This window comes from Colobus angolensis, unplaced genomic scaffold (assembly GCF_000951035.1).
Source record: "Colobus angolensis palliatus isolate OR3802 unplaced genomic scaffold, Cang.pa_1.0 Scaffold28, whole genome shotgun sequence".
Classification (NCBI taxonomy): domain Eukaryota; kingdom Metazoa; phylum Chordata; class Mammalia; order Primates; family Cercopithecidae; genus Colobus; species Colobus angolensis.
In genome coordinates this window covers 4352390-4375108 of record NW_012116043.1, presented here as the reverse complement: position 1 = coordinate 4375108, position 22719 = coordinate 4352390, and the positions used below count along the sequence as shown (strand labels likewise).

Below are 22719 nucleotides of genomic sequence, written 5' to 3'. Positions count from 1 at the left end.
GAAGGTCAGAGAGAAACTTGCTTCTGAGGCTGCCTCTGGGGTCTTCATTTTGGGGTTTCGTTTTCAGAGCCTCAACAGGAGCAAGTCATGCACACAGCTGGAGAAGATAGGCCCTCATAGAGGGCACATAATGAGTGGTCAATAAAAGCTTGCCGAGTGAAGGTGTATGTGGACATGAATGGCCCAGGCCAACTGTGAACAGTGGACCTGACCCTAACTTCCGGGAAAGTAAACCAACATTCAGGACGTACCGGCCATCGGACCCCCACCATCAGCAGGTGCCTGTTTTGCAGGGCTGCTAACCCGGGGCCCCGACACGTTTCTCTGCCCACGGCAGCCAGCCCCGCTGTCCTTCCGCCTGGACGCGGTCCTGTGCTGCCACCTGCCTCCGAGGGACAGAGAAAGTGGGAGAGCCGGGCCAGACTCCCTCCCGCCAAAACCCTTGCCAGGTGCGGAGAGGCGCCCGGAGCCCAGGGGTGCGGGCGGGTGTAACTCCCCGGACCTGCCCCGCCGCCTGCCTCCCCCGTCCCGCGGGCGCGCTTTTCCTCGCTCCCGCGGCGTTGGAGCCTTCGCCGCGCTCCGGAACTCTGCTCCGCCAGCAAAGTTCCCGGCCGGCCGCCGAAGCTGCCGGAAGCGGAAGTGCTCGTTGCGGGTGTACAGGGCGCGTTCGAGCAGCGGCGACCGAGGCGGCAAAGGAGAGCGCCATGGAGCATGTGACGGAGGGCTCCTGGGAGTCTCTGCCAGTGTCACTGCACCCGCGGGTGCTGGGCGCCCTGCGGGAGCTGGGCTTCCCGTACATGACGCCGGTGCAGGTATCGGTTCCTGGGGGAGAGTGAGGCTGGGAGGGGGGCAGGCACCCGCTGCTTCGGACACAGCGGAGGTGATCGGACAGACCCAAGCCCTGGGGCGCTCATCCCTCCAGCGGGGGCTCTTGCCTCGTCTCCAGGCTGCCCAGACTGGCGGGATGCGGAGCTGCTCGGCCAGCGAGCCGGCAGAGGGGCCGCGACCCACCCTGCCCTCGGGTGCTGGAGTCTCGAGCCTGGTTCTCATCCTAGCCCTGCCCCCTGTAGCTGTGAGACCTCGGGCAAATGGCTTAACCTCAACGTGCTTCATTTTCCTTCTCTGTGAAATGACGAAAAAATAACACCCTCCTTATGGAGTTGCTGTGGGGACTAAATAAACCAGTCGGCACACCAGAGGAGCTCAGTGAGGGTTTCCTGTTGTTATGCATCTTTTCAAGAAGTATTTCTTGAGGACCAGCTATGGGTCAGGAACTCTTCTAGGCTCTGGGGAGTTTGCAGTATTGGCATCTGCTCATAGCCTTACTTTCTAGCGCAGGAGCTAGAGAAAGGATAATTTCAGCTGCTAGTAAATGTTATGAAGGAACTAAGACTGTTGTGATAGTGTCACTCGAGGACTGGAGAGGAGGTGAGACAGGGTGCTAAGGAAGGCCTCTCTGAGGAGGTGTCATTGAGCTGAGACCTCAGTGATTGAGAAGGAGCTGGCTCTGGGGTGACGAGGGGGAGATTATTCCAGCAGAGAGAAATACCAGTGCACATAAATGCCCTGGGGCAGGCTGCAAATGGTTTGAGCAGCAGAAAGGGGGCCTTTGTGACTGAACATCAAGAGTAGTACAAAAGATGGATTGTGTAGGGTCTTGTAGGAGCTTGGATTTCATTTTAAACGTAGTGGGAAGCCATCGTATCCGGGAAGATGTTTAGGAAGGGAAGGGCTGTGATTTCTCTTTAGAGAGTGGCCTTTTCAGGCATAAGAGACGAAGCAGGCAGGTCGCTTAGGAGGCCATTGTCAGGTAAGAGATGATGGTGGCTTGGAGTAGGGTGGAACCAGTGGATATTGAGAAGTCACATTTGGAATAACTTTAAGGTTGCTAAGGGACCGGAAGTGGAGGTTAGGAAAGAAAAGACTCTAGAGGGAGCTGAAGTTTTTATTCTTTTTTTTTTTTTTTTTTTTTGGAGATGGAGTTTTGCTCTTGTTGCCCAGGCTGGAGTGCGGTGGCGCGATCTCGGCGGACTGCAGTCTCCACCTCCCGGGTTCAAGCAATTCTCTGCCTGAACCTCCTGAGTAGCTGAGATTACAGGCGCCTGCCACCACGCCTGGCTAATTTTTTGTATTTTTAGTGGATATGGAGTTTCACCATCTTGGCCAGGATGGTCTTGAACTCCTGACCTCGTGGTCCACCTGCCTCAGCCTCCCAAAGTGCTGGGATTACAGGCTGAACCACCGCACCCCACCGATTTTTATTCTTAGTAGCTGAGTGAATGGTGTTACTGTTTCCCGAGAATGGCTGGAGGGTGTAGCAGGTTTCAGAAGGAAAGTCAAAAGTTCTTATTTTTTTTCCTGTGTGTGGGTGGTTTTTTTTTTTTTTTTTTTTTAATGTTTTTGAGACAGAATCTTGCTCTGTTGCCCAGGTTGGAGTGCAACGGCATGATCTCAGCTCACTGCAACTTCTGCCTCCCGGGTTCAAACGATTCTCCCATTTCAGCCTTCCGAGCAGCTGGGATTACAGGCATGCATCACCACGCCTGGCTAATTTTTGTGTTTTTAGTAGAGATAGGGTTTCGCCATGTTGGCCAGGTTGGTCTCAATTCTGATCTCAGGTGATACGCCCGCCTTGGCCTCCCAAAGTGCTGGGATTACAGGTGTGAGCCACCGCGCCTGGCCATAAGAGTCCTGTTTTTAAACATTGAGCTGGGTACAGTGGCACTCGCCTGTAGTACCATTTACTTGGAAGGCCGAGGTGGGAGGATCCCTTGAGCCCAAGAGTTCAAGACCAGCCTGGGCAACATAGTGAGACCCCCATCTCTGAAATTAAAATAAATAATGGCCGGGCACGGTGGCTCACGCCTGTAATCCTAGCACTTTTGGAGACCAGGGTGGGAGGATCACTTGAGACCAGGAGTTCAAGACCAGCCTGGGCAACATAGGGAGGCCCTGTAATAGCAAAAAATTTTTTAAAATAAATGAAGCCTTGAGTTTGAGATGCCCATAAGATTCCTGGGAATGTGGAGAATCTATTTCCAGCAGGCAGGGCTGGAGATAGAAACTGGGAGTGCTGTGTTCCCTGCCTAGGGAACCTGGCCTCAGCGCCTCAGAGCCTCAGAGCTCATTGTCTAGACCTGTCATCCACTACACAGTCACCAGACACAGCTATAGAGTGCTTGAAATACACTTTGTCCAAATCAAAGTGTACTCTTATCAAATAACACAGTGGATTTTGAAGACCTACTATGAAAAAAGAATGGAAAATGTTGATTTTTACATATTGTTTAAATGTGAAGGGACAATATTTTTGATATATTGGGTTGAATAAAATATTAAAATTTATTTCACCCATTTCTTTTTACTTTTCTTACTATGGCTACTAGAAAATTTAACATTGTGGCCGGGCGCGGTGGCTCAAGCCTGTAATCCCAGCACTTTGGGAGGCCGAGACGGGCGGATCACGAGGTCAGGAGATCGAGACCATCCTGGCTAACACGGTGAAACCCCGTCTCTACTAAAAAATACAAAAAACTAGCCGGGCGTGGTGGCGGGCGCCTGTAATCCCAGCTACTCGGGAGGCTGAGGCAGGAGAATGGCGTAAACCCGGGAGGCGGAGCTTGCAGTGAGCTGAGATCCGGCCACTGCACTCCAGCCTGGGCGACAGAGCGAGACTCTGTCTCTCAAAAAAAAAAAAAAAAAAGAAAATTTAACATTGTTTATGTGGTTCACATTTTATATCTATTGGACAGCAGTGGCCTGGAGCAGGGTCCTCACCCTCGGCACTATTGACATTTTGTGCTGGAAAATTTTCTGTTGTGGGGCTGTCCTGGGCATTGTAGGATGTTTAACAGCATCACTGGAATCTGTCCACCAGAGGAATCACCTCCTAACTCTGGCTGTAATTTATTTAGTTATTTATTTTTTTGAGGCAGGGTCTTGCTCTGTTATCCAGGCTGGAGTGCGGTGGCACAGTCACAACTCACTGCAGCCTCGACCTTCCTGGGCCTAGGTGATCCTCCTACCTCAGCCTCCTGAGCACCTGGGACCACAGGCGTGCACCACCACACCCACATAATTTAAAAAATTGTCTTTGTAGAGCTAGAGTCTCCCTGTGTTGCCCAGGCTGGTCTGGAACTCCTGGCCTTAAGGGAGTTAAGGGCCTTCCAAAGTGCTGTTATTATAGATGCGAGTCACGATGCCTGGCCCACCCTGGGTTTTGACAACCAAAAATGTCTCCTTACATTGCCAAATGTTCCCTCGGGGGTTGATAGGGAGGATAGAAATCACTGTGTAGAGGCAATTGGAATAATATTACATCTGCTGTGATTTAAGTGAGCTCAGGCCCTGGGGACCAGGGCTGAACCCTGGAGGGAGCAGCCGCGAGGCCAAGGCCTAAATCTAATTGAGATTTGGCTTTTTTGATTGCTAAAACCAGGTTTCTTGTAAAATCTGGAGACCCCTACAGTGCTTAAAATGAGAAGGTTTATTTGAATCTTGATTCTGTGATACTAGAGCTGGAAGGGACCCTAAAACCCAATGTCTTCAACCCCTTCCTGGTTCAGAGAGGGAAAGTCGGAGAGACAGGAATAGAATTCAGGACTCCCGCGTCCCAGCTCAGCTCACTGTCCCCACGCGTCGTCCATGTAGACACAGTTGCCAGGTTTGATTCAACTTCTCTGTGGTGACTTGGTTACTCAGAGCCCCTTTTGTGGTGGGGTCCACTGTGGCCTTAGCCGCCCATTATGTTCCTAGGGCTTCGGGTCTCACCTGTGAAGTGATGGCATCCTTTAACCGGTGCTTTGTAATCTCTCCCTTTAGTCCGCAACCATCCCTCTGTTCATGCGAAACAAAGATGTCGCTGCAGAAGCGGTGAGTATCTCAGGTACATGCAGCCTGTCCTTGTGTTTTCCCTCACATGAACTCTGAGGAAGAAAAGGAAACCAAAACTCTCTGTTTGCAGGTCACAGGTAGTGGCAAAACACTCGCTTTTGTCATCCCCATCCTGGAAATTCTTCTGAGAAGAGAAGAGAAGTTAAAGAAGAGTCAGGTGAGGACAGCAAACGTGATTTATTTTCACCTAGTCATCAGAGTTTACATTGGATTAAGAAGCTGGCTACAAACTTGAAAAAATAGGTCAGAAGCCATGACTCACACCTGTAATCCCAGCACTTTGGGAGGCCGAGTCTGGAGGATCACTGGAGTCCAGGAGTCTGAGACCAGCCTAGGCAACACAATGAGATTTTATCTCTACCAGTAATGAATGAATGAATGAATGAATGAATGAATGAATGAATGAATGAATGAAACTTGAAGAAAAAAAAAGACAATCCTCATTATTTGTGGATTCTGTATTTGTTAATTTGCCTGCTCGTTGAAACTTATAATACCGCAGTGGATCCTCGGTGCTTCTGTGGTCATGGGCGTGGGCAGAGCTGCCTTTTGTTTTACTGCTCAGGTGTAAACAGTGTCCTTTTCGTCATCTATTTAGTGCCATGTTTTTCACCTTTTTTTAAAAAATTTTTTACCTGAGACAGGGTCTTGCTCTGTCACCCAGGCTGGAGTGCAGTGGTGTGATCTCAGTTCACTGCAACCTCCACCTCCAAGGCTCAAGCTATCCTCCTGCCTCAGCCTCCCAAGTAGATGGGAGTACAGGTGTGGACTACCACATGTGGGTAATTTTTTGTATTTTTTGAGGAGAAGGGGTTTTGACATGTTATCCAGGCTGGTCTCAAACTTCTGGGCTCAAGTGATCTTTCCGCCTCGGCCTCCCAAAGTGCTGGGATTACAGGTGTGAGCCACCATGGCCAGCCATTTTGCACATTTGTTGCTTTATGTTGGTGATTTTGGTTTTTGAAATGGCCCTGTGGTGTAGTGCAGTCTAGTGTTCCTGGGCGCAAGAAGGTTATGACGTGCAGAGAGAATCCCCGCACTAGAGAAGCACAGGCTCAGGCATGAGTTAATGTGCTGTTGGCCACGAGTTCAATAGGAATGAATCAACAGTATATATTCAATAGAGTCTTTTAAGCACAAACAGACATAAAATAGAGTGATGTATTGATTGGTTGACAAAAATGTCATGTCCAGAGACTGGCAGGAACCTAACCCTGTGTTTTCCCTGTGAGCAGTGGTTCAGCATTCACTAATTCAGTGTTCTTAGTGTTAGTGACTTTAAAGAGCATAACTGCAGTGTATGATGACAAGTAACCGTAATTCAAAGTAGTTGATATGTGCTCAGGGATGCTGCTGAGAACGCCCAGTAACTGCGGTTTCTCTGGAAGTTATCTGTGTGGTGGAGGGCGGAGGGCCTATGAGTTCCTCTCCGGGAGGCCCTTGCGCTGCTGACTGTGTCCCTTCCTTCCATGTGGGCAGGTTGGAGCCATAATCATCACCCCCACCCGAGAGCTGGCCGTTCAGATAGACGAGGTCCTGTCGCATTTCACGAAGCACTTCCCCCAGTTCAGGTGAATTGGATGCAGTGTCCCTGTTAGCCACGGGCTGTTGTTTTGCCGAACTTAAAGACTGTTTTCTTGTTTTAGCCAGATTCTTTGGATCGGAGGCAGGAATCCTGGAGAAGATGTTGAGAGGTTTAAGCAACAAGGGTGAGTTTGCTCATGTCTGCTCATTTCTTGGCTTGCTCTTGGCACTGAACCTAAGAATCGATCTGTGATCTCAGCCTAACTGTGGGTCCCCCTTTCAGCAGCCTCCTCCCCCTGCAAAAAGGTGTTTTCTCCAGGCCAGCTTCCCATTGCGCTTTGCTAGCTCCTTCCCATAAGGCCCCGATGAGTACTTAACTCAGGTTCCTACAGAGGTCAAGAGAATGACGTGAGGATAAATGAGTGGTCAGGATAGATGAGTGTGGGACTGGGGGATGGTGAGGAACTGGCCGGTAGCTTCCTGGAATACTCAGCTCCAGCTGGTAGCTGCCTGGCCGGACTGGGCTCAGTAGTGCCAGGTTTTGAATTTTTTTTTTTTTTTTTTTTTTTTTTTTTGAGACGGAGTCTTGCTCTGTTGCCTAGCCTGGAGCGCAGTGGCCGGATCTCAGCGCACTGCAAACTCCGCCTCCCGGGTTTACGCCATTCTCCTGCCTCAGCCTCCCGAGTAGCTGGGATTACAGGCGCCCGCCACCTCGCCTGGCTAGTTTTTTTTGTATTTTTTAGTAGAGATGGGGTTTCACTGTGTTAGCCAGGATGGTCTCGATCTCCTGACCTCGTGATCCACCCGTCTCGGCCTCCCAAAGTGCTGGGATTACAGGCTTGAGCCACCGCGCCCGGCCTAGGTTTTGAATTTTTTAAAAAGAAGATGGAATTCCAGATTTGTGTGTGTAATCTCCTGATTTTTTAACTGTTGGCATATAATCCACGTTTGAAAAACACATCTTGTAGGTGAGCCAGTCTGAGGGAGCCACATCCGGCCCTGAGTCTGCCAGTTTGTGATCTTTACATAGGGTTCTCTAATTGTGTCAAAATTCCCATTTTACATGTGAGCTACCTGGGGCCTACAATGGTTGAGTTAACTTGCGTAGGTCAGAGGTTGGGAAGCTTTTTTTGTAAATGAGCAGATGGTAACTGTTTTCAGCTTTGTGAACCATATGGTCTCCGTCGCAGTTACTCAACTGCTGTTGCAGTGTGAAGGCAGCGATAGGCAACATGTGAATAAATGGGCGTGGTTGTCTGCCAATAAAATACTTGGCAGGGACAGGCAGCAGCCCAGGTTTGGTCTGGGAGCTGGAGTTTGCCAACCTTGCCTGGGTCATAGCCCAGAACCCAGATCCCGTTTCGCCACAGCCCTCACATTTTCTACCCTACAGCACTCTTTTCCACTCTCATGCTCTTCATTCTCTTCACTAGGGCTTAAATGACTTTGGAGGGATATGAAACTTGGTATTTTGGTAATCATCAACCACATCCCCAAGATCCAAAGAGCTTGGTAAATGTTAAAACTTTCTTTCCAAAGTGGGAACATTATTGTGGCCACTCCAGGCCGCTTGGAGGACATGTTCCGAAGGAAGGCGGAAGGCTTGGATCTGGCCAGCTGTGTGCGATCCCTGGATGTCCTGGTGTTGGATGAGGCAGACAGACTTCTGGACATGGGGTTTGAGGCAAGGTACTGGACTTTGGACTTCACTGGCTTGAGTGGGCGGATGATACTAATACAAAAGGAAAGCAAAATGGAGTTTACCACTTTATGACTAGGTATTTTTATTTTTTATTTTCATTTTAATTAATTTATTTTTTAGAGACAGGGTCTTGTGCTCTAACCCAGGCCGGAGTGCAGTGGCGTGATTATGTTCACTGCAGCCTCAACCTCTCAGGCTCAGGTGATCCTCCTGCATCAGCCTCCCGAGTAGCTGGGGCTACAGGTGCACACCACCATGCCTGCTTTTTTTATTTTTTGCAGATGGGGTTTTGCCATGTTGCCCAGGCTGTTGTCAAACTCCTGGGCTTAAGTGATCCTCCCACCTAGGCTTCCCAAAGTGCTAGGATTACAAGCGCCAGCCACCATACCTGGCCTAAGTATTTTTATTAACCACATTTTAATTTCAAATCATTAAGTAGTTTGAGCTTTCAAATTCTACCACGTGATTTTTATTCCCATTCTATCTTTAATCTTAAAATGCACTTTCCTTCAAGTATTTTTTTTTTTTTTTGAGACAGGGTCTCACTCTGTCATCCAGGCTAGAATGCAGTGGCATGATTTTGGGTCATTACAACTTTTATGTCCTGGGCTTAAGTGATCCTCCCACCTCAGCCTCCTGAGTATCTGGGACTACAGACACATGCCATCATGCCTTGTTTTTTTTTTTTAATTTTTGCAGAGACAAGATCCCCTTATGTTGCCCGGGTTGGTCTCAAATTCCTGGGCTCAGGAGATCCTCCCATCCCAGCCTCCCGAAGTGCTGGGATTACGGGCATGAGCCATCACACCTGGCAGTTTTGTTGTTTTTTAATAAACAGTTTAATGGGATATAATTCACATATCATCATAATTGTATAATTGTATGCTAAAATTTGAGGAACCTTGGAAAAATGAAAGTATAAAGAAGAAACAAAGAATCACCCATCATCTCACCTCCCAGTGTATGTGCTATAAATATTTTGATGGCTTCACTTTCAGTCTTTCTGAATACCTGTTTCGTATCATGAAGCACTGTGTGTTGATTATGCTGGCAAGTGAGCGGTTAAGTGTGAGCCCTCTTTTTATCAGCATCAACACCATCCTGGAGTTTTTGCCAAAGCAGAGGAGAACAGGCCTTTTCTCTGCCACTCAGACGCAGGAAGTGGAGAACTTGGTGAGAGCGGGCCTCCGGAACCCTGTCCGGGTCTCGGTGAAGGAGAAGGGCGTGGCAGCCAGCAGCGTCCAGAAGACCCCCTCCCGCCTGGAAAACTACTACATGGTGAGCGCCTGGGCTTGCTTTTTACTTAGTGATAATGACCAGTGCTCTTTTTATGGAAATTGTACTGGTAGAATAAATATATGAGACCCTATAGCACACATGAAATGCATTTGGGGACAGAGCTAGGAGAAATGGTCTGGGTGTTCCTGCTCATTGAATGAATTAGTTAAACTGGGCATAAATGTATTTTAAGCACAGTCTCTAAGGACAGTGTCTCTGAACCTCCTACTCTCCAGTGACGAAATGTTTCTATTTTACGTGCTTGGGGTGTGCTGGGTGCAAGCATGATTAAACTCTGTAGTTCCTAGGCCTGTCAGAACAGCCTGTGTCACAGAGAAGGGCATAGTTAGATGTGCAGGTGGAACACAGAAAATCAAATGACAGACTCACTCCTGAGGAGACTTTGTGGGGTGGAAATGTTCTACTCTGTAAATGTTGTGTATTTTTGACCTGCATCAAATATGCTGAATTTCTTTTTTTTTTTTTTTTGAGACAGAGTCTTGCTCTGTCACCCCGGCTGGAGTGCGGTGGCCGGATCTCAGCTCACTGCAAGCTCCGCCTCCCAGGTTTACGCCATTCTCCTGCCTCAGCCTCCCGAGTAGCTGGGACTACAGGCGCCTGCCACCTTGCCCGGCTAGTTTTTTGTATTTTTAGTAGAGACGGGGTTTCACCGTGTTAGCCGGGATGGTCTCGATCTCCTGACCTGGTGACCTGCCGACGTCGGCCTCCTAAAGTGCTGGGATTACAGGCATGAGCCACCGCGCCCAGCCTTTTTGTTTGTTTGTTTGTTTTTTGTTTTGAGACAGTGTCTCACCCAGGCTGGAGTGCAGCGGCGCAATCTCAGCTCACTGCAAGCTCCGCCTCCCAGGTTTACGCCATTCTCCTGCCTCAGCCTCCTAAGTAGCTGTGACTACAGGTACCCGCCACCATGCCTGGCTAATTTTTTGTATTTTTTTTAGTAGAGACGGGGTTTCACCCTGTTAGCCAGGATGGTCTCGATCTCCTGACCTGGTGACCTGCCGACGTCGGCCTCCTAAAGTGCTGGGATTACAGGCATGAGCCACCGCGCCCAGCCTTTTTGTTTGTTTGTTTGTTTTTTGTTTTGAGACAGTGTCTCACCCAGGCTGGAGTGCAGTGGCATGATCTCGGCTCATTGCAACCTCTGCCTCCCGGGTTCAAGCAATTCTTCTGCCTTAGCCTCCCGAGTAGCTGGGATTACAGGCGCGTGCCACCATGCCCGGCTAACTTTTTGTATCTTTAGTAGAGGTGGGGTTTCACCACGTTGGCCAAGCTGGTCTTGAACTCCTGACTTCATGATTGCCTGCTTCAGCTTCCCAAAGTGCTGGGATTACAGGCATAAGCCAGCGTGCCCGGCCCAAATATGTTGAATTTCTAGTAGTAAATACTGGCTGCTAGCTTCTGTAGTTTCTTCACAAGGAAGTAGATGGGCTTTTGGCAATTTGATTGTTTAGTAATGAGGCCACTCCCCACCCCTGTTCTGTTCCGTCCCATTGCTGGGATGGGCCACAAGGCACAAGTGCAGAGAGCACAGGCTGCAGGGGAGGCAGCACCATCAGGGCACGGAGGAACCCACAGGCCAGTGCCACTGCTGATGGTACATTGTCCCACCAGCCTGGGGCTGGGACTTTTCTTTCTTTTTTGCAATAAGCTTTTTCAGGTTAAATTTTTCTTTAGGCCTGGAGGGGTTCCCTAGCTCCTGAACATGTCTGCTGTTCAAAATGAAGGAGGCTGGTCTTGAAACCAGAGTGTTCCTATTGCTGTAGACTGTGAGGTTGTCGAGGCTGCTCTCCTGTTTGTGTCAATTTGTAGGCAAATTAAAGGTAGAATGAGTTTGCAAATGAGAAACTGCACCTAGTGTAACTGGAGAGTGTCGTCGAGATCAGATAGGCTCATCAGAAGTGGGAGTTGTAGTTGCCATTGATGTTTCTGACAGTCCGGGCTTGGTGAGGGAGGAGGCTACCTCTTCCCGAGCAGAGGGAAGGACTCTGCACAGGGTAGTGTGGAGAACATGGGCGCTAGAGCAGCTAGAGCAGGACTGCCTGGTGCATATCTTGGCTTTGGCCCCTACTAAATTAACCCGTGAACTTAGAGGTCCTCACTTGTCAAATGGGGGCCACAGTAGTATACAGCTTCGTAGGGTTGCTGGAAGATTAATTAATCCATGCAAAAATGTTCATGATAGTGCTTAGTACAGGGTAAGTATGGGTTGAGCATTCCTAACTTGAAATTTCAAAATCCAGAATGCTCCAGAATCTGAAGTTTTTTGTATGCCAGCATGATGCGGAAAGGAAATGCTTGTTGGAGTATTTTAGATTTCAGATTTCCAGATTAGGGATGCTCAACTGGTAAGTATAGTGCAGCTATTCCAAAATCTGAAAGAATTCAAAAGCCAAAAAACACTTCAAGTCCCAGGGATCTTGGATGAGGGATACTCGTACTAATGTTAGCTTTGGACACCCACTGTGGCTACTGTTGCGTTCTGTTGTTTTGCATTCATTTTGCATTTAGAAAGATGGCTGAGTACATGAGGAAAAATTCCAAACTGGGCATTTGGTTTTGGTAAAAATAGGATGAATGCATTCAGGTAAATTTAATGTCTCTAATTTGGGAGTTTGAATGGAGGACTTGATTGTATTATGAAAAAAAGCAGTGGGGTCTGAGTCCATGAAAGCCTTTTAAATAATTATGTACATTGCTCTCTGGAAATCATTATTCATCTTAGAACAGTGACTTCTGAACTTGGCATCAGAATTTCCTGGGGGAACTCTTAAATAATATGGATTCTTAGGTCCAATCTCAGACCTACTGAATCAGAATCTGTATGTCGTACCCAAGAATCTGCATTTAAAAAATATATATATATCCTTTGGCCGGGTTAGGTGGCTCATGCCTGTAATCCCAGCACTTTAGAGCTGAGGTGGGAGGATCGCTGGAGGCCAGGCCAGGAGTTTGAGACCAGTCTGGGCAACATATTGAGAGTCTGTCTCTTAAAAAAAAAAAAAGAAAAAGAAAAGGTAAAATAAATAAATAAAAATCTACGCTGGAAATGGTGTACCAGCTCTCATGTATATTGGGATTGGGAGTTGGGAACTGTTGCCTGTTGGATGACTGTGTTTCTCTGAGCTGTATGATTTTGTGTACAAATTTTAACTTTTAGAGGCAGCAGCACATGTCGATGTTTATTCTGAGCTAGGTAGACCAGTTAACATTCTGACTAAAGTCTGTCCTACCCATGGGGAAAATGACATTCCTTAAAATTTAATGCTGAAACTGAAAATAGCCATGGGGATTATTATTGCCAAATATGTTTTTTATTAGTTTCCATTTTTCTTTTGCAGGTATGCAAGGCAGATGAGAAATTTAATCAGCTGGTCCATTTTCTTCGCAATCATAAGGAGGAGAAACACCTGGTCTTCTTCAGGTACTCCTCTGGTCTCTGTGGTAGGGGCATCAGGGATTCAGGCAGAATGTGCAGGTGCATGCGGCCTTTGGGTTTTGGATTCCATCTAGCGTGGTTCTCTTGGGAATGCTTTTGGCTGCAAATAACTGAAAACCCAACTTTCGTGGTTCGAACAAGGTTGGCTTTATTTTTGTCCTGTAAAAATAAGTCCAAAGGCAGAGGCAGTTTCTCACAGGGGTTTCATGTGTCATTCATGTCAAGATCAATGTTGATGTGATTGGTCTTCTCTTCCTGTGTGTCACCTCATGGATTCTGGATGACCACTATTATACCATGTCATGTCTACACTGAAGAAAGATAAGGGGGGATAGGCAGAGGGGGCGTATGGCAATATTAGCTATATCCATGCCTTTTAATCAGTAAAGCAAAGAGCTTCCTCCGAAACCCCTCTGCCCTAGCTGACTTCAGCTGTGAATTCATCTTAGGGGCCAAAAGTGGGTCATGTGGTGGCCCCTCACTTCAAGAGCAGCAGAGAAAATGAGCGCACAGCTTTTCTGGCTCTGTGGTAGTGGCCAGAGAAGCAAGAAGTGGTTGGGAATAGTGTTTATCAGCCATCCCTGGAGTCCGCCACAGTGGGGTTTTGTCCTGTGGTCAGAAGGCAGTGTAGGAACAAATGCATATGTTCTTTGGACTGTTGGTTCTTTTCCCCTTTTCTCCAGAGATAAATGTGTTGATCTTTAGCAGTACCTAAAAAATAATTTTATATTACTTTTCCATGTGTTATCTTACAAATGAAATGCAATATTGACCATGACCCACAGTAAGAAGTACAATTTGGTACACACCCAAACAAGACAATAAAACAACGATTTTCACGAAACCACACTCTGCTAGGTGGGATGTTTTCTATTCTGTCCTACTCCAGCTGTTAATTTTTAAAAAATGCTGGTCGAGACCCACTAAATTGATTTCAGAACCCACCAGATCTGTGGGTGATGAGGCTTAGTGTGTGAAACACCACTGCGTTACCTACTATGTGACTCAAGGTGGAAAGACGGACCAGTCTGGTGGCAGTCACAGCATAGGTGGAGGAACTGAAGTAGACAAGAGTTAGCCCAAACTGGAATGCAGTAGTCTGGTATAGTGGGAGGAGCATTTGACCTGGGTTCTGGTGCTGCCACTTACTCTGTGTTTCTGGTAAGTTTCAGTTCCCTCATCTGCAAAAGGATGGGAAATCACTGGGGAATGCTTCCAGTAAGGAAGAGAGTCCAGGGTGAACTGTATTAGAAGGGTGCTGGGTAAGGAACTCACAGATTCAGAGAATGCTGAGTGTCCACTCCCAGGGAAGGAGGCTCCCTGGCAGGAGTTCATGGGCCATCTCTTTAGGGTGTATCTTTACTGGGATAACTCTGCCAACCTCCTTTTTGTCCTTGGATGACTCAGCTCCAAGTCCCAAATATCTGGGAGAAGGGATCTGATTGGTCTAGCTTGGGTTATTTGCTGAGCCATTGGGAATCCTGCTAATTGGGGAAGAAGCAGTTCCCTAAAGGAAAAGCAGGAATGTTTTTAAATATTGTAAGACTATTTGTGGCTAAGATGTCATTGCTTTTGTTCTGAATGACCGTTTCAATTCCTTTTTCGGGGTCAGGGAGATTTCCTGTTAGAACATCTTTAGACAGTAGAATACGTCTTTGGGGGTTTTAACTCATGTTTAAGGTATTTTGTCAAAAGATTGGCCTTTCATTGGCTGAGAGGATTACAGATTGAGAACTCAGTTGTGGATGATTTCCACTGCCAGTCTCGTCATTCCCCTAGGGAGGGCTCATAGTTAGGTTGTGTCTAATGCAGCTATTGCTCACAGTTCCCCTCTCGCGGTTGTAGAAGGACCAAGGTGGCCAACGACTCTAAGCCCTCTGTCCCTCTTGCAGCACCTGTGCCTGTGTGGAATACTATGGGAAGGCTCTGGAGGCGCTGGTGAAGGGCGTGAAGATTATGTGCATTCATGGAAAGATGAAATATAAACGCAATAAGATCTTCATGGAGTTCCGCAAATTGCAAAGGTGGGTGAGCTTCATTGGAGGTAACAGCTTTCCTGCCACACTGCTCTTTTAGGTCCCCAAACACCCCATTCTCCAGTAGCCTGTGCTGTTCACTTGTGTTGTTTTTCCTGCCTGGAACTCTCTTCTCTCTCTAACCTGGTTATCATATCTCTGTAAATGCCCAGAGCCTCCACTGCCCTGTTCTAATCGCTTTGCCTTTTGCTATGTCATTTCCCTAGTTACTGAACTTCTGTGCTAGACGGCAGGCTCTGTGACACAGGAGCCCTGTGCATTGTCTTCACGCCCAGATTGCTCTGTGCCTGGCCCAGGGAAGGATTGTGATGACTGTCAAGCAGCAAGGAGCAAATCCATTTGTCCTGTTGGTGTAGAAAACTGTGGCTTAAGGGTGGGCACGGTGGCTCATGCCTGTAATCCCAGCACTTTGGGAGGCCGAGGCGGGTGGATCACAAGGTCAGGAGATCAAGACCATCCTGGCTAACACGGTGAAACCCCGTGTCTACTAAAAACAAAAAATTAGCCGGGCATGGTGGTGGGTGCCTGTAGTCCCAGCTACTCGGAAGGCTGAGGCAGGAGAATGGCGTGAACACAGGAGGTGGAGCTTGCAGTGAGCTGAGAAGATTGCGCCACTGCACTCCAGCCTGGGCGACAGAGCGAGACTCCATCTCAAAAAACAAAACAAACAAACAAACAATAAAACTGTCTGCTAGGCCGGGCGCGGTGGCTCAAGCCTGTAATCCCAGCACTTTGGGAGGCCGAGATGGGCAGATCACGAGGTCAGGAGATCGAGACCATCCTGGCTAACACGGTGAAACCCCATCTCTACTAAAAACTACAAAAAACTAGCCCGGCAAGGTGGCGGCGCCTGTAGTCCCAGCTACCCGGGAGGCTGAGGCAGGAGAATGGCGTGAACCCGGGAGGCGGAGCTTGCAGTGAGCTGAGATCCGGCCACTGCACTCCAGCCTGGGTGACAGAGCGAGACTCCGTCTCAAAAAAACAAACAAACAAACAAAAAAAACTGCTTATCAGGCTTGTGACTACACAGCAGGGAACTTGTGTCTTCCAATGACCATAACTTGTTTCTGTTTGTGCTGACAAATAACAGTTTTCTGTTTTTCTTAATCATTGAACATCTGGCTATATTAAAAGTCCTCTTTTGGACAAAGCGACACAGCTGACTGCGAGGCCTCAGTTACAGAGTGAAGTGTCTGTTGTTTTTCAGATGTGGCTACAAAGGATTAGACCCACACAGTTTCGGTTTTCAAATGGAAATGTTGTAATTTTTAAAATCCCTTTGCTGTCTCTCACCTCCCTCCAATTTTTATTGGAATTTATGAAGTCCTAGAGATTTGTAGAAAGAAGAAAAAATCAAAATATTACTTTAAGCATGTGCTTCTGTGAGAAGCTCCAGCACCTGTGTGTCACTGTCATCAAGATCAGTAGGCTGTGTGATGGTGATGAAGATGGTGGCCTCCTTACTCAGAATGCTGTTTTCTCATTTCTAGTGGGATTTTAGTGTGCACTGATGTGATGGCCCGGGGAATTGATATTCCTGAAGTCAACTGGGTTTTGCAGTATGACCCTCCCAGCAATGCAAGGTATGGTACGAGGCTGCCACCCACTCTCTGTTGAGGAAGTTAGCCTAATGAAGTAGGAATCCTGAAGAAGATAAACAGATAATGATGTTCATTGAAACATTATTTTATAGCAAGGCTCTAGCGTGCTTGGGTCTGCAGTGACCCCGTGCATTCCTACAGTGCTTGCCAGAACAGTTTTGAAATGGTTTGAGGCCTTGCCCTGCTCCATGTAGAGCAAGGTTATAGAAATTTCAGACAATGAGAGAAAACAAAAAAACAACAACAAAACTTTATTTGAGGCCGGGCGCGGTGGCTCACGCCTGTAATTCCAGCACTTTGGGGGGCCTAGGCGGGTGAATCGCTTGAGCCCAGGAATTCACTAGCCTGGGCAACTTAGCAAAACCCCGTCTCTACAAAAAATCTATATACAGATTAGTTAGGCGTGTGTGCCTTTAGTCCCAGCTCCTTGAGAGGCTGAGGCAGGAGAATGGCTTGAGCGCAGGAGGCAGAGGTGGCAATGGATTGTGCCACTGCACTCCAGCCTGGGCAACAGTGTGAGACTCTGTCTCAAAACAAAACTCATTGTTTTAAGAGGCAAAAAATAGGCAAATGGACGAATAACCCATTCGTGGTGAAATAGTGATACTGTATTGGCAATTAAAAGTATTTTCAATTATTTTCAGTTCTTGCAGAAACACACAATAGAATGTCTAAATGGAAAAAAGCAGTACATAACACCACCTGTGAAAATTACAACTACTTTCTCCAAAGTCAGCATGTATTCCTAATACATGCGTCCATGCACAGGAAGATGCCTATAAACCCCCAAGTGTTGATGATTACTCCTGAGATTATTGGTCATTTTCATTTTATTCTTTGTATTTTTCATTGTTTCCCAGATTTTCCACTGGGGACCATGTCCCACCTGTCTGATCAGAGAGAAAGATACAAGTTTTACTTAGAGTTCACATTAAATGTTTATTACAGAATCATATCTGTCTGCAGTGCTGGTTTAATTGCCAGTTCTTCTGTTTTTCACACTAGTAAGTGACCAAGTCCACACTGAGCTGTGGAGGCTAGAGGCTCCCCATAGCATTTTAGCTGCATCAGCCATTGGCTGGAGCCTGAGCTCTGTTCAGCTGTCTTCACCTGGGTACCCATTTCCATTCTGTGTTCTCACAGTGCCTTCGTGCATCGCTGCGGCCGCACAGCTCGCATTGGCCACGGGGGCAGCGCTCTGGTGTTCCTCCTACCCATGGAAGAGTCATACATCAATTTCCTTGCAATTAACCAGAAAGTAAGCTGCCATCCTTTTTCAGATAGAATGCCTAGTGACGGGGTAGCTGGAAAAGTTCTTCTCCAGCATGTGGTCAGCAAATGAAATCACAAATTGCAAACTCACTGGGGCTGGGCTGGTGGTGGCAGTGTGGGGCCCTAGTGGACTTTTTTTTTTTTTTTTTTTTTGAGACAGAGTTTCACTCTTGTTGCCTAGGCTGGAATGCAATGGCACTATCTCGGCTCACTGCAACCTCTGCCTCCCGGGTTCAATGGATTCTTCTGCCTCAGCCTCCCAAGTAGCTGGGATTACAGGCACGTGCCACCACCCCAGATAATTTTGTATTTTTAGTAGAGATGGAGTTTCTCCATGTTGGTCAGGCTGATCTTAAACTCCTGATCTCTGATGATGTGCCCACCTTGGCCTCCCAAAGTGCTGGGATTACAGGCATGAGCCACTGTGCCCAGCCACCCTGGCGGGCTTTAAGGCTGTGGAGGCACCTCGGTCATGGAGTGACCAAGCCTCCTGTGCGATAGCAGGCCCTGCTGGGATCCAGGCAAGGGTGAATAGAGACTTGTGAATAGAGACCCAGTGTTGCTATACTTTGCTACTAGATTAGGATTGTCACGTGAAAACGGATTTTTAAATTTTCTTTTAAAAATTTAACATACTTTTTAGAGCATGTGAAATATTTGGGTTGGAATTGGGCTTCAGACCTCAAAAGGTGAAAAGGAATTGTTTTGCTTTTGGTTTTCTTGGTTGTGATGGGGGAGCCCTGGGGATGTGATGCCAACCAGGGAAGGTGAGAATGTGGTGTGTGTGTGTAGTGCCCCCTGCAGGAGATGAAGCTCCAGAGAAACACAGCGGACCTTCTGCCAAAACTCAAGTCCATGGCCTTGGCCGACAGAGCTGTGTTTGAAAAGGGCATGAAAGCTTTTGTGTCATATGTCCAGGCTTATGCAAAGCATGAATGCAACCTGATTTTCAGATTAAAGGGTAAGTTGGACTTCTTCATGTGATAATGTCTCCATCTTAACTATGTGGTGATCTTACAAGTATGAGATTGCTTTGTCTCATAAAAGGAAGTGTTCCCAGGCTTTGAGTAGACACAGAATAAACTGGCCACTGGCTGCTGAGTATTCCTTTTAACTTTGTAAAAATATAATTATTTTCATTCTAATTTAAATGAATTCATTAAACCCTTTGGTTAGAAAAAAATTATATTGTAAGCCATTACTGACTGTTCTAATCCTGTTGTGTGTGCTAACTCTGATCTTCTGATTGAATTAGATCTTGATTTTGCCAGCCTTGCTCAAGGTTTTGCCCTGCTGAGGATGCCCAAGATGCCAGAATTGAGAGGAAAGCAGTTCCCAGATTTTGTGCCTGTGGACGTTAATACAGACACGATTCCATTTAAAGATAAAATTAGAGAAAAGCAGAGGCAGAAACTCCTGGAGCAACAAAGAAGAGAGAAAACAGAAAATGAAGGGAGAAGAAAATTCATAAAAAATAAAGCTTGGTCGAAGCAGAAGGCCAAAAAAGAAAAGAAGAAAAAAATGAATGAGAAAAGGAAAAGGGAAGAGGTAAAGTTTAGTTTTACTTACTTTAACTTAGAATCTTGAACAAATATTATTGTAGTCGTTCTTTAAATAGGAATTGTGTAGGGCTCTCAGATTTCTGTTACGGTGGCGACTGGGGCGGGGAATTTGCTGTATTTGCGGAAGCCAATCTGAGAGCTTATAGTTCCTGAGTTAAAACTGCTGGTTTCACTAGAACACTATTGCTGAAAAATTTAGTAGTTTATTGGTTTCTTCTGTACTTAGGGTTCTGATATCGAAGATGAGGACATGGAAGAACTTCTCAATGACACAAGACTCTTGAAAAAACTTAAGAAAGGCAAAATAACTGAAGAAGAATTTGAGAAGGGCTTGTTGACAACTGGCAAAAGAACAATCAAGACAGTGGATTTAGGGATCTCAGATTTGGAAGATGACTGCTGATTCCAGTGCCACAGATGAACCCACAAGGGCATAGCTGTTCCCTAGCTTGGTGGATGGCTCCAGTTTGCTTTTAATGGAAATCAAAACTTCAGGAGACATCTGAGAAGAATCATGTCTCTGAAAGCTATCCTTTCAGACAAGGGAGAAATGAAGGATTTCACACTTGGGAATATTTTACTAAAAACATTCCAGTCTTGGCTGGGTGCAGTGGCTCCTGCCTGTAATCCCAGCACTTTGGGAGGCTGAGGCAGGAGGATCACTTGAACCCAGGAGTTCAAGACCAGCCTGGGCAACACAGCCAGACCCTCTCATTAAAAACAACAAAACAATTCCAGTCTTGAAGTAGTCTAACAAGAAAATGTACAATTATTTGAGTGTAAATAATAGATGTCAGTATTTATTTATCATGATGGGTCACATAAAAAGACCTATGTACATATTATATATATATGAGCTCTTTTTTCTGAGGCTATTTTACAATTATTTTTAAACATAAAGGTACTGAAGTATTCTTGACTTCTGATTTGCAAAACCATTCCTTAGCATCTTTAGGCATCTGACGTCCTGAATGTCCTTGGCCCTGGGCTTCAGTTATCCTTTGATGCCCTGCAGAGGTGGCTGATGTTCTGGGGGGTTTTCTGTGTTAAGAATAGTCCCAGTATTTTTTTTTTTTTTTTTTTGGTGAACAGCTGAAAAACAGAGGCATTAAGTCATATTCCGGGAAAGACAATTAGTTTTTATGCCTTCTGTTGAATAAATGGTGTCGTGATTGCCTGGGTCTTAAGTGTGTAAATGTAGCTGGACAGTGTTTTCCCCTAGATGGCCTGGTCAGCTTGCAGTATTGATGCAAGACCACATCAAAGTCTTTATCATAGAGTTTATTTGAAAAGATGCTGAATTTGTTCCCAAGTATAATTTTAAAACGCTGTTTAGGACCCAAACATATTTAAACATCTCTTACACATACAGAACTTTAGTTTACAAATATTCCAGAAGGCATTTTCTTAAGTGGTGAGCCATGCAGAAATACTGTTGCTGAATGTTGTTTCTGCCCTCCTCGTGTTCTCTTGGTACAGTTTTTACTGTTTGGCTTGATCCTGCTGAGGAATGTGCTTACCACTGGAAGCCAGACGCAGATTCGGCAAGTGTTTCTTGCCTCTTAACAAGGCACCGCATGTAACGTCCTGGTCGTTTGTGGCAGAGGGGTGTGGCTGCTTTTCCCCTGCATCTCGCATGCTTTTGGCAGATCAGTCGAGTGCAGGGGAGGATGAGGAGAGATGGACTTGGGCTCATCTTTCATCAGTTAAGTAGCCAATTATCTAACTTGTATTTCTGGAAACTGAAAAGGAAAGTTTCTAGAAACCATAAGAACAATTTAGGCTGGGATTTAGAATAACTGACACATTTTTAGATGCGAATGAAATGAATAAGAAAGGTTCTCCAAGATGTATGATTTTAAGTCCTTACTCCATAAATCTTCATTAAAACACATCTCAGTTTTGGCCTGGCTCACTGGGGTGTCAAGCAGCTACTCATCCTGCCTCAGCCTCAACTACAGAAGCTGTACCTCCGCAGGAAAGGGCCCACAGGTTATAAATAGAGCTTGATGAGCTCATCGCTGACTGCTGAGGGTGTCAGCACGCCCAGGTCTGTAAACAGCAGAGTGATTAAGGAAGGGGCAGTGTAGTCGACCCACGGATGCTCCTCTTTGAGGTCTTGTCCAGTCTGTGCGACCTTGAGAGTATCTGCCTTATACTGAGGAGAGAAGTACACATTAGTCGGCACTGAATAGTTTAGGGCTCTGTACTGGTGGGGCCTTGGCGTGAGTGATCAGTGTGCTACTTCCTGAGACTGCTCTTTGAAAATGGGAGAAGCTAGCTATACAAGACACTGGAGAGGAGGGCAGAGTTGTGGCCATAAGCCAGATCATGGCGGCGTGCTGGCCAAGAGCTGTAGTGTAACAAACTTAAATCACACGTCCCCTCATTCTCATGCCGGATTAACTTCTCCAGACCTCTCAAGGTATGATTGAGAGTCACAACAGACAGCTTGCAGTGTGCCAGGGACTGTGCTAAGACTATCTTAGAATCCTCATGACCCTGTCAGATACCGCTGTGCCATTTTACAGACAAGGAAACAGGTTCAGAGGTTGAAATGAAAGGACTTGCCTCAACTCGCACAGTTTATAAGTTGTGGTGATGGGAGCTGACCTCAGTTGAGCCCAAAGCTGGGATTTACCCACCAGCTTCTGGCTTCCTCTCCACCCATCTATGGTGCTACTTAGAGACTGAAGACAGAAATTCTAGGGACAAATGTGTGAGTCCAGCCACCAATTTATCTTTGTATTCCAAGTGTTGGGGAAAGTAGCAATAGGAAGTGAAAAAACACTGGAACATTCTTAGGACTACAATTTCCAAAAGTTTCAGTTTAGACGTTAGTACCCCTTCAAATATGTAAAACTCTTGCCTTAAACTTATCTGGGACGTCTTGCTGGTTTAGTGGAAAGAGTCGGACAAACTTGAAACTTTCTGCAACCGCATAGAAAGGTTTATTCTGTGCTTTGGCACACACAGCCATCTGGTTGGTTCCAATCTGGGAAGGCAGGAAATGGAATGGATGAGCTCTAGAGTGCATCCAAAGTAGAAGCCACAGAAAAGCAGGCTGGCCTCAGTGGCGCACACCTGTATGCCAGCATTTTGGGAGGCCGAAGCAGGTGGATCACCTGAGTCCAGGAGTTCAGCACCAGCCTGGGCAACACAGTGAGACCTCGTCTCTTATTACAATAAACGAACAACTAAAAAACAGCAATAGAAAGTTATGTATATACATAATATATCTAATTCTGACTTTGGAATAGAAAAAACAAATGTTTCTCCAAGGATATAGAAATAGCCACTAGAGGCTGGATGCGGTGGCTCACACCTGTAATCCCAGCACTTTGGGAGGCCAAGGTGGGTGGATCACCTGAGGTCAGGAGTTTGAGACCAGCTG

The 22719-nt window shown here is 46.6% G+C and overlaps 2 protein-coding genes across 3 annotated transcripts in view; one reads left to right on the top strand and one right to left on the bottom strand.

Annotated features, from left to right (window-relative positions):
* Window positions 1-658: 658 nt before the first annotated feature.
* Window positions 659-20504, top strand: DDX55 (DEAD (Asp-Glu-Ala-Asp) box polypeptide 55). The gene is made up of 14 exons (XM_011948438.1): window positions 659-812; window positions 4822-4872; window positions 4964-5050; window positions 6373-6464; window positions 6540-6602; window positions 7957-8106; window positions 9208-9397; window positions 12757-12839; window positions 14747-14878; window positions 16381-16473; window positions 17635-17749; window positions 18556-18724; window positions 19019-19311; window positions 19552-20504. The coding sequence occupies exons 1-14, from the start codon at window positions 705-707 to the stop codon at window positions 19726-19728; spliced, it is 1803 nt and encodes a 600-aa protein (XP_011803828.1). The 5' UTR covers window positions 659-704; the 3' UTR covers window positions 19729-20504.
* Window positions 20505-20590: 86 nt separating this feature from the next.
* The window catches only part of EIF2B1 (eukaryotic translation initiation factor 2B, subunit 1 alpha, 26kDa), a 12347-nt gene continuing 10218 nt past the window's right edge, over window positions 20591-22719 (bottom strand). For both annotated transcript variants that reach the window (XM_011948440.1, XM_011948439.1), the window contains exons 8-9: window positions 22195-22320; window positions 20591-21483 (exon numbers count right to left, since the gene is read on the bottom strand). In XM_011948440.1, coding sequence (XP_011803830.1) covers window positions 21319-21483; window positions 22195-22320 — 291 coding nt within the window. In that variant the 3' untranslated portion in view covers window positions 20591-21318. The remainder of the gene's footprint in view (window positions 21484-22194; window positions 22321-22719) is intronic.

What these genes read in the sequence shown, in the direction of transcription:
- DDX55 (XM_011948438.1), top strand. Translation starts at nt 705, where the DNA reads ATGGAGCATGTGACGGAGGGCTCCTGGGAGTCTCTGCCAGTGTCACTG. An exon ending in AGAAGTTAAAGAAGAGTCAG is followed by an intron (nt 5,051 to 6,372) that starts GTGAGGACAGCA and finishes CCATGTGGGCAG; the next exon opens with GTTGGAGCCATAATCATCAC. An exon ending in GAGTTCCGCAAATTGCAAAG is followed by an intron (nt 14,879 to 16,380) that starts GTGGGTGAGCTT and finishes TCTCATTTCTAG; the next exon opens with TGGGATTTTAGTGTGCACTG.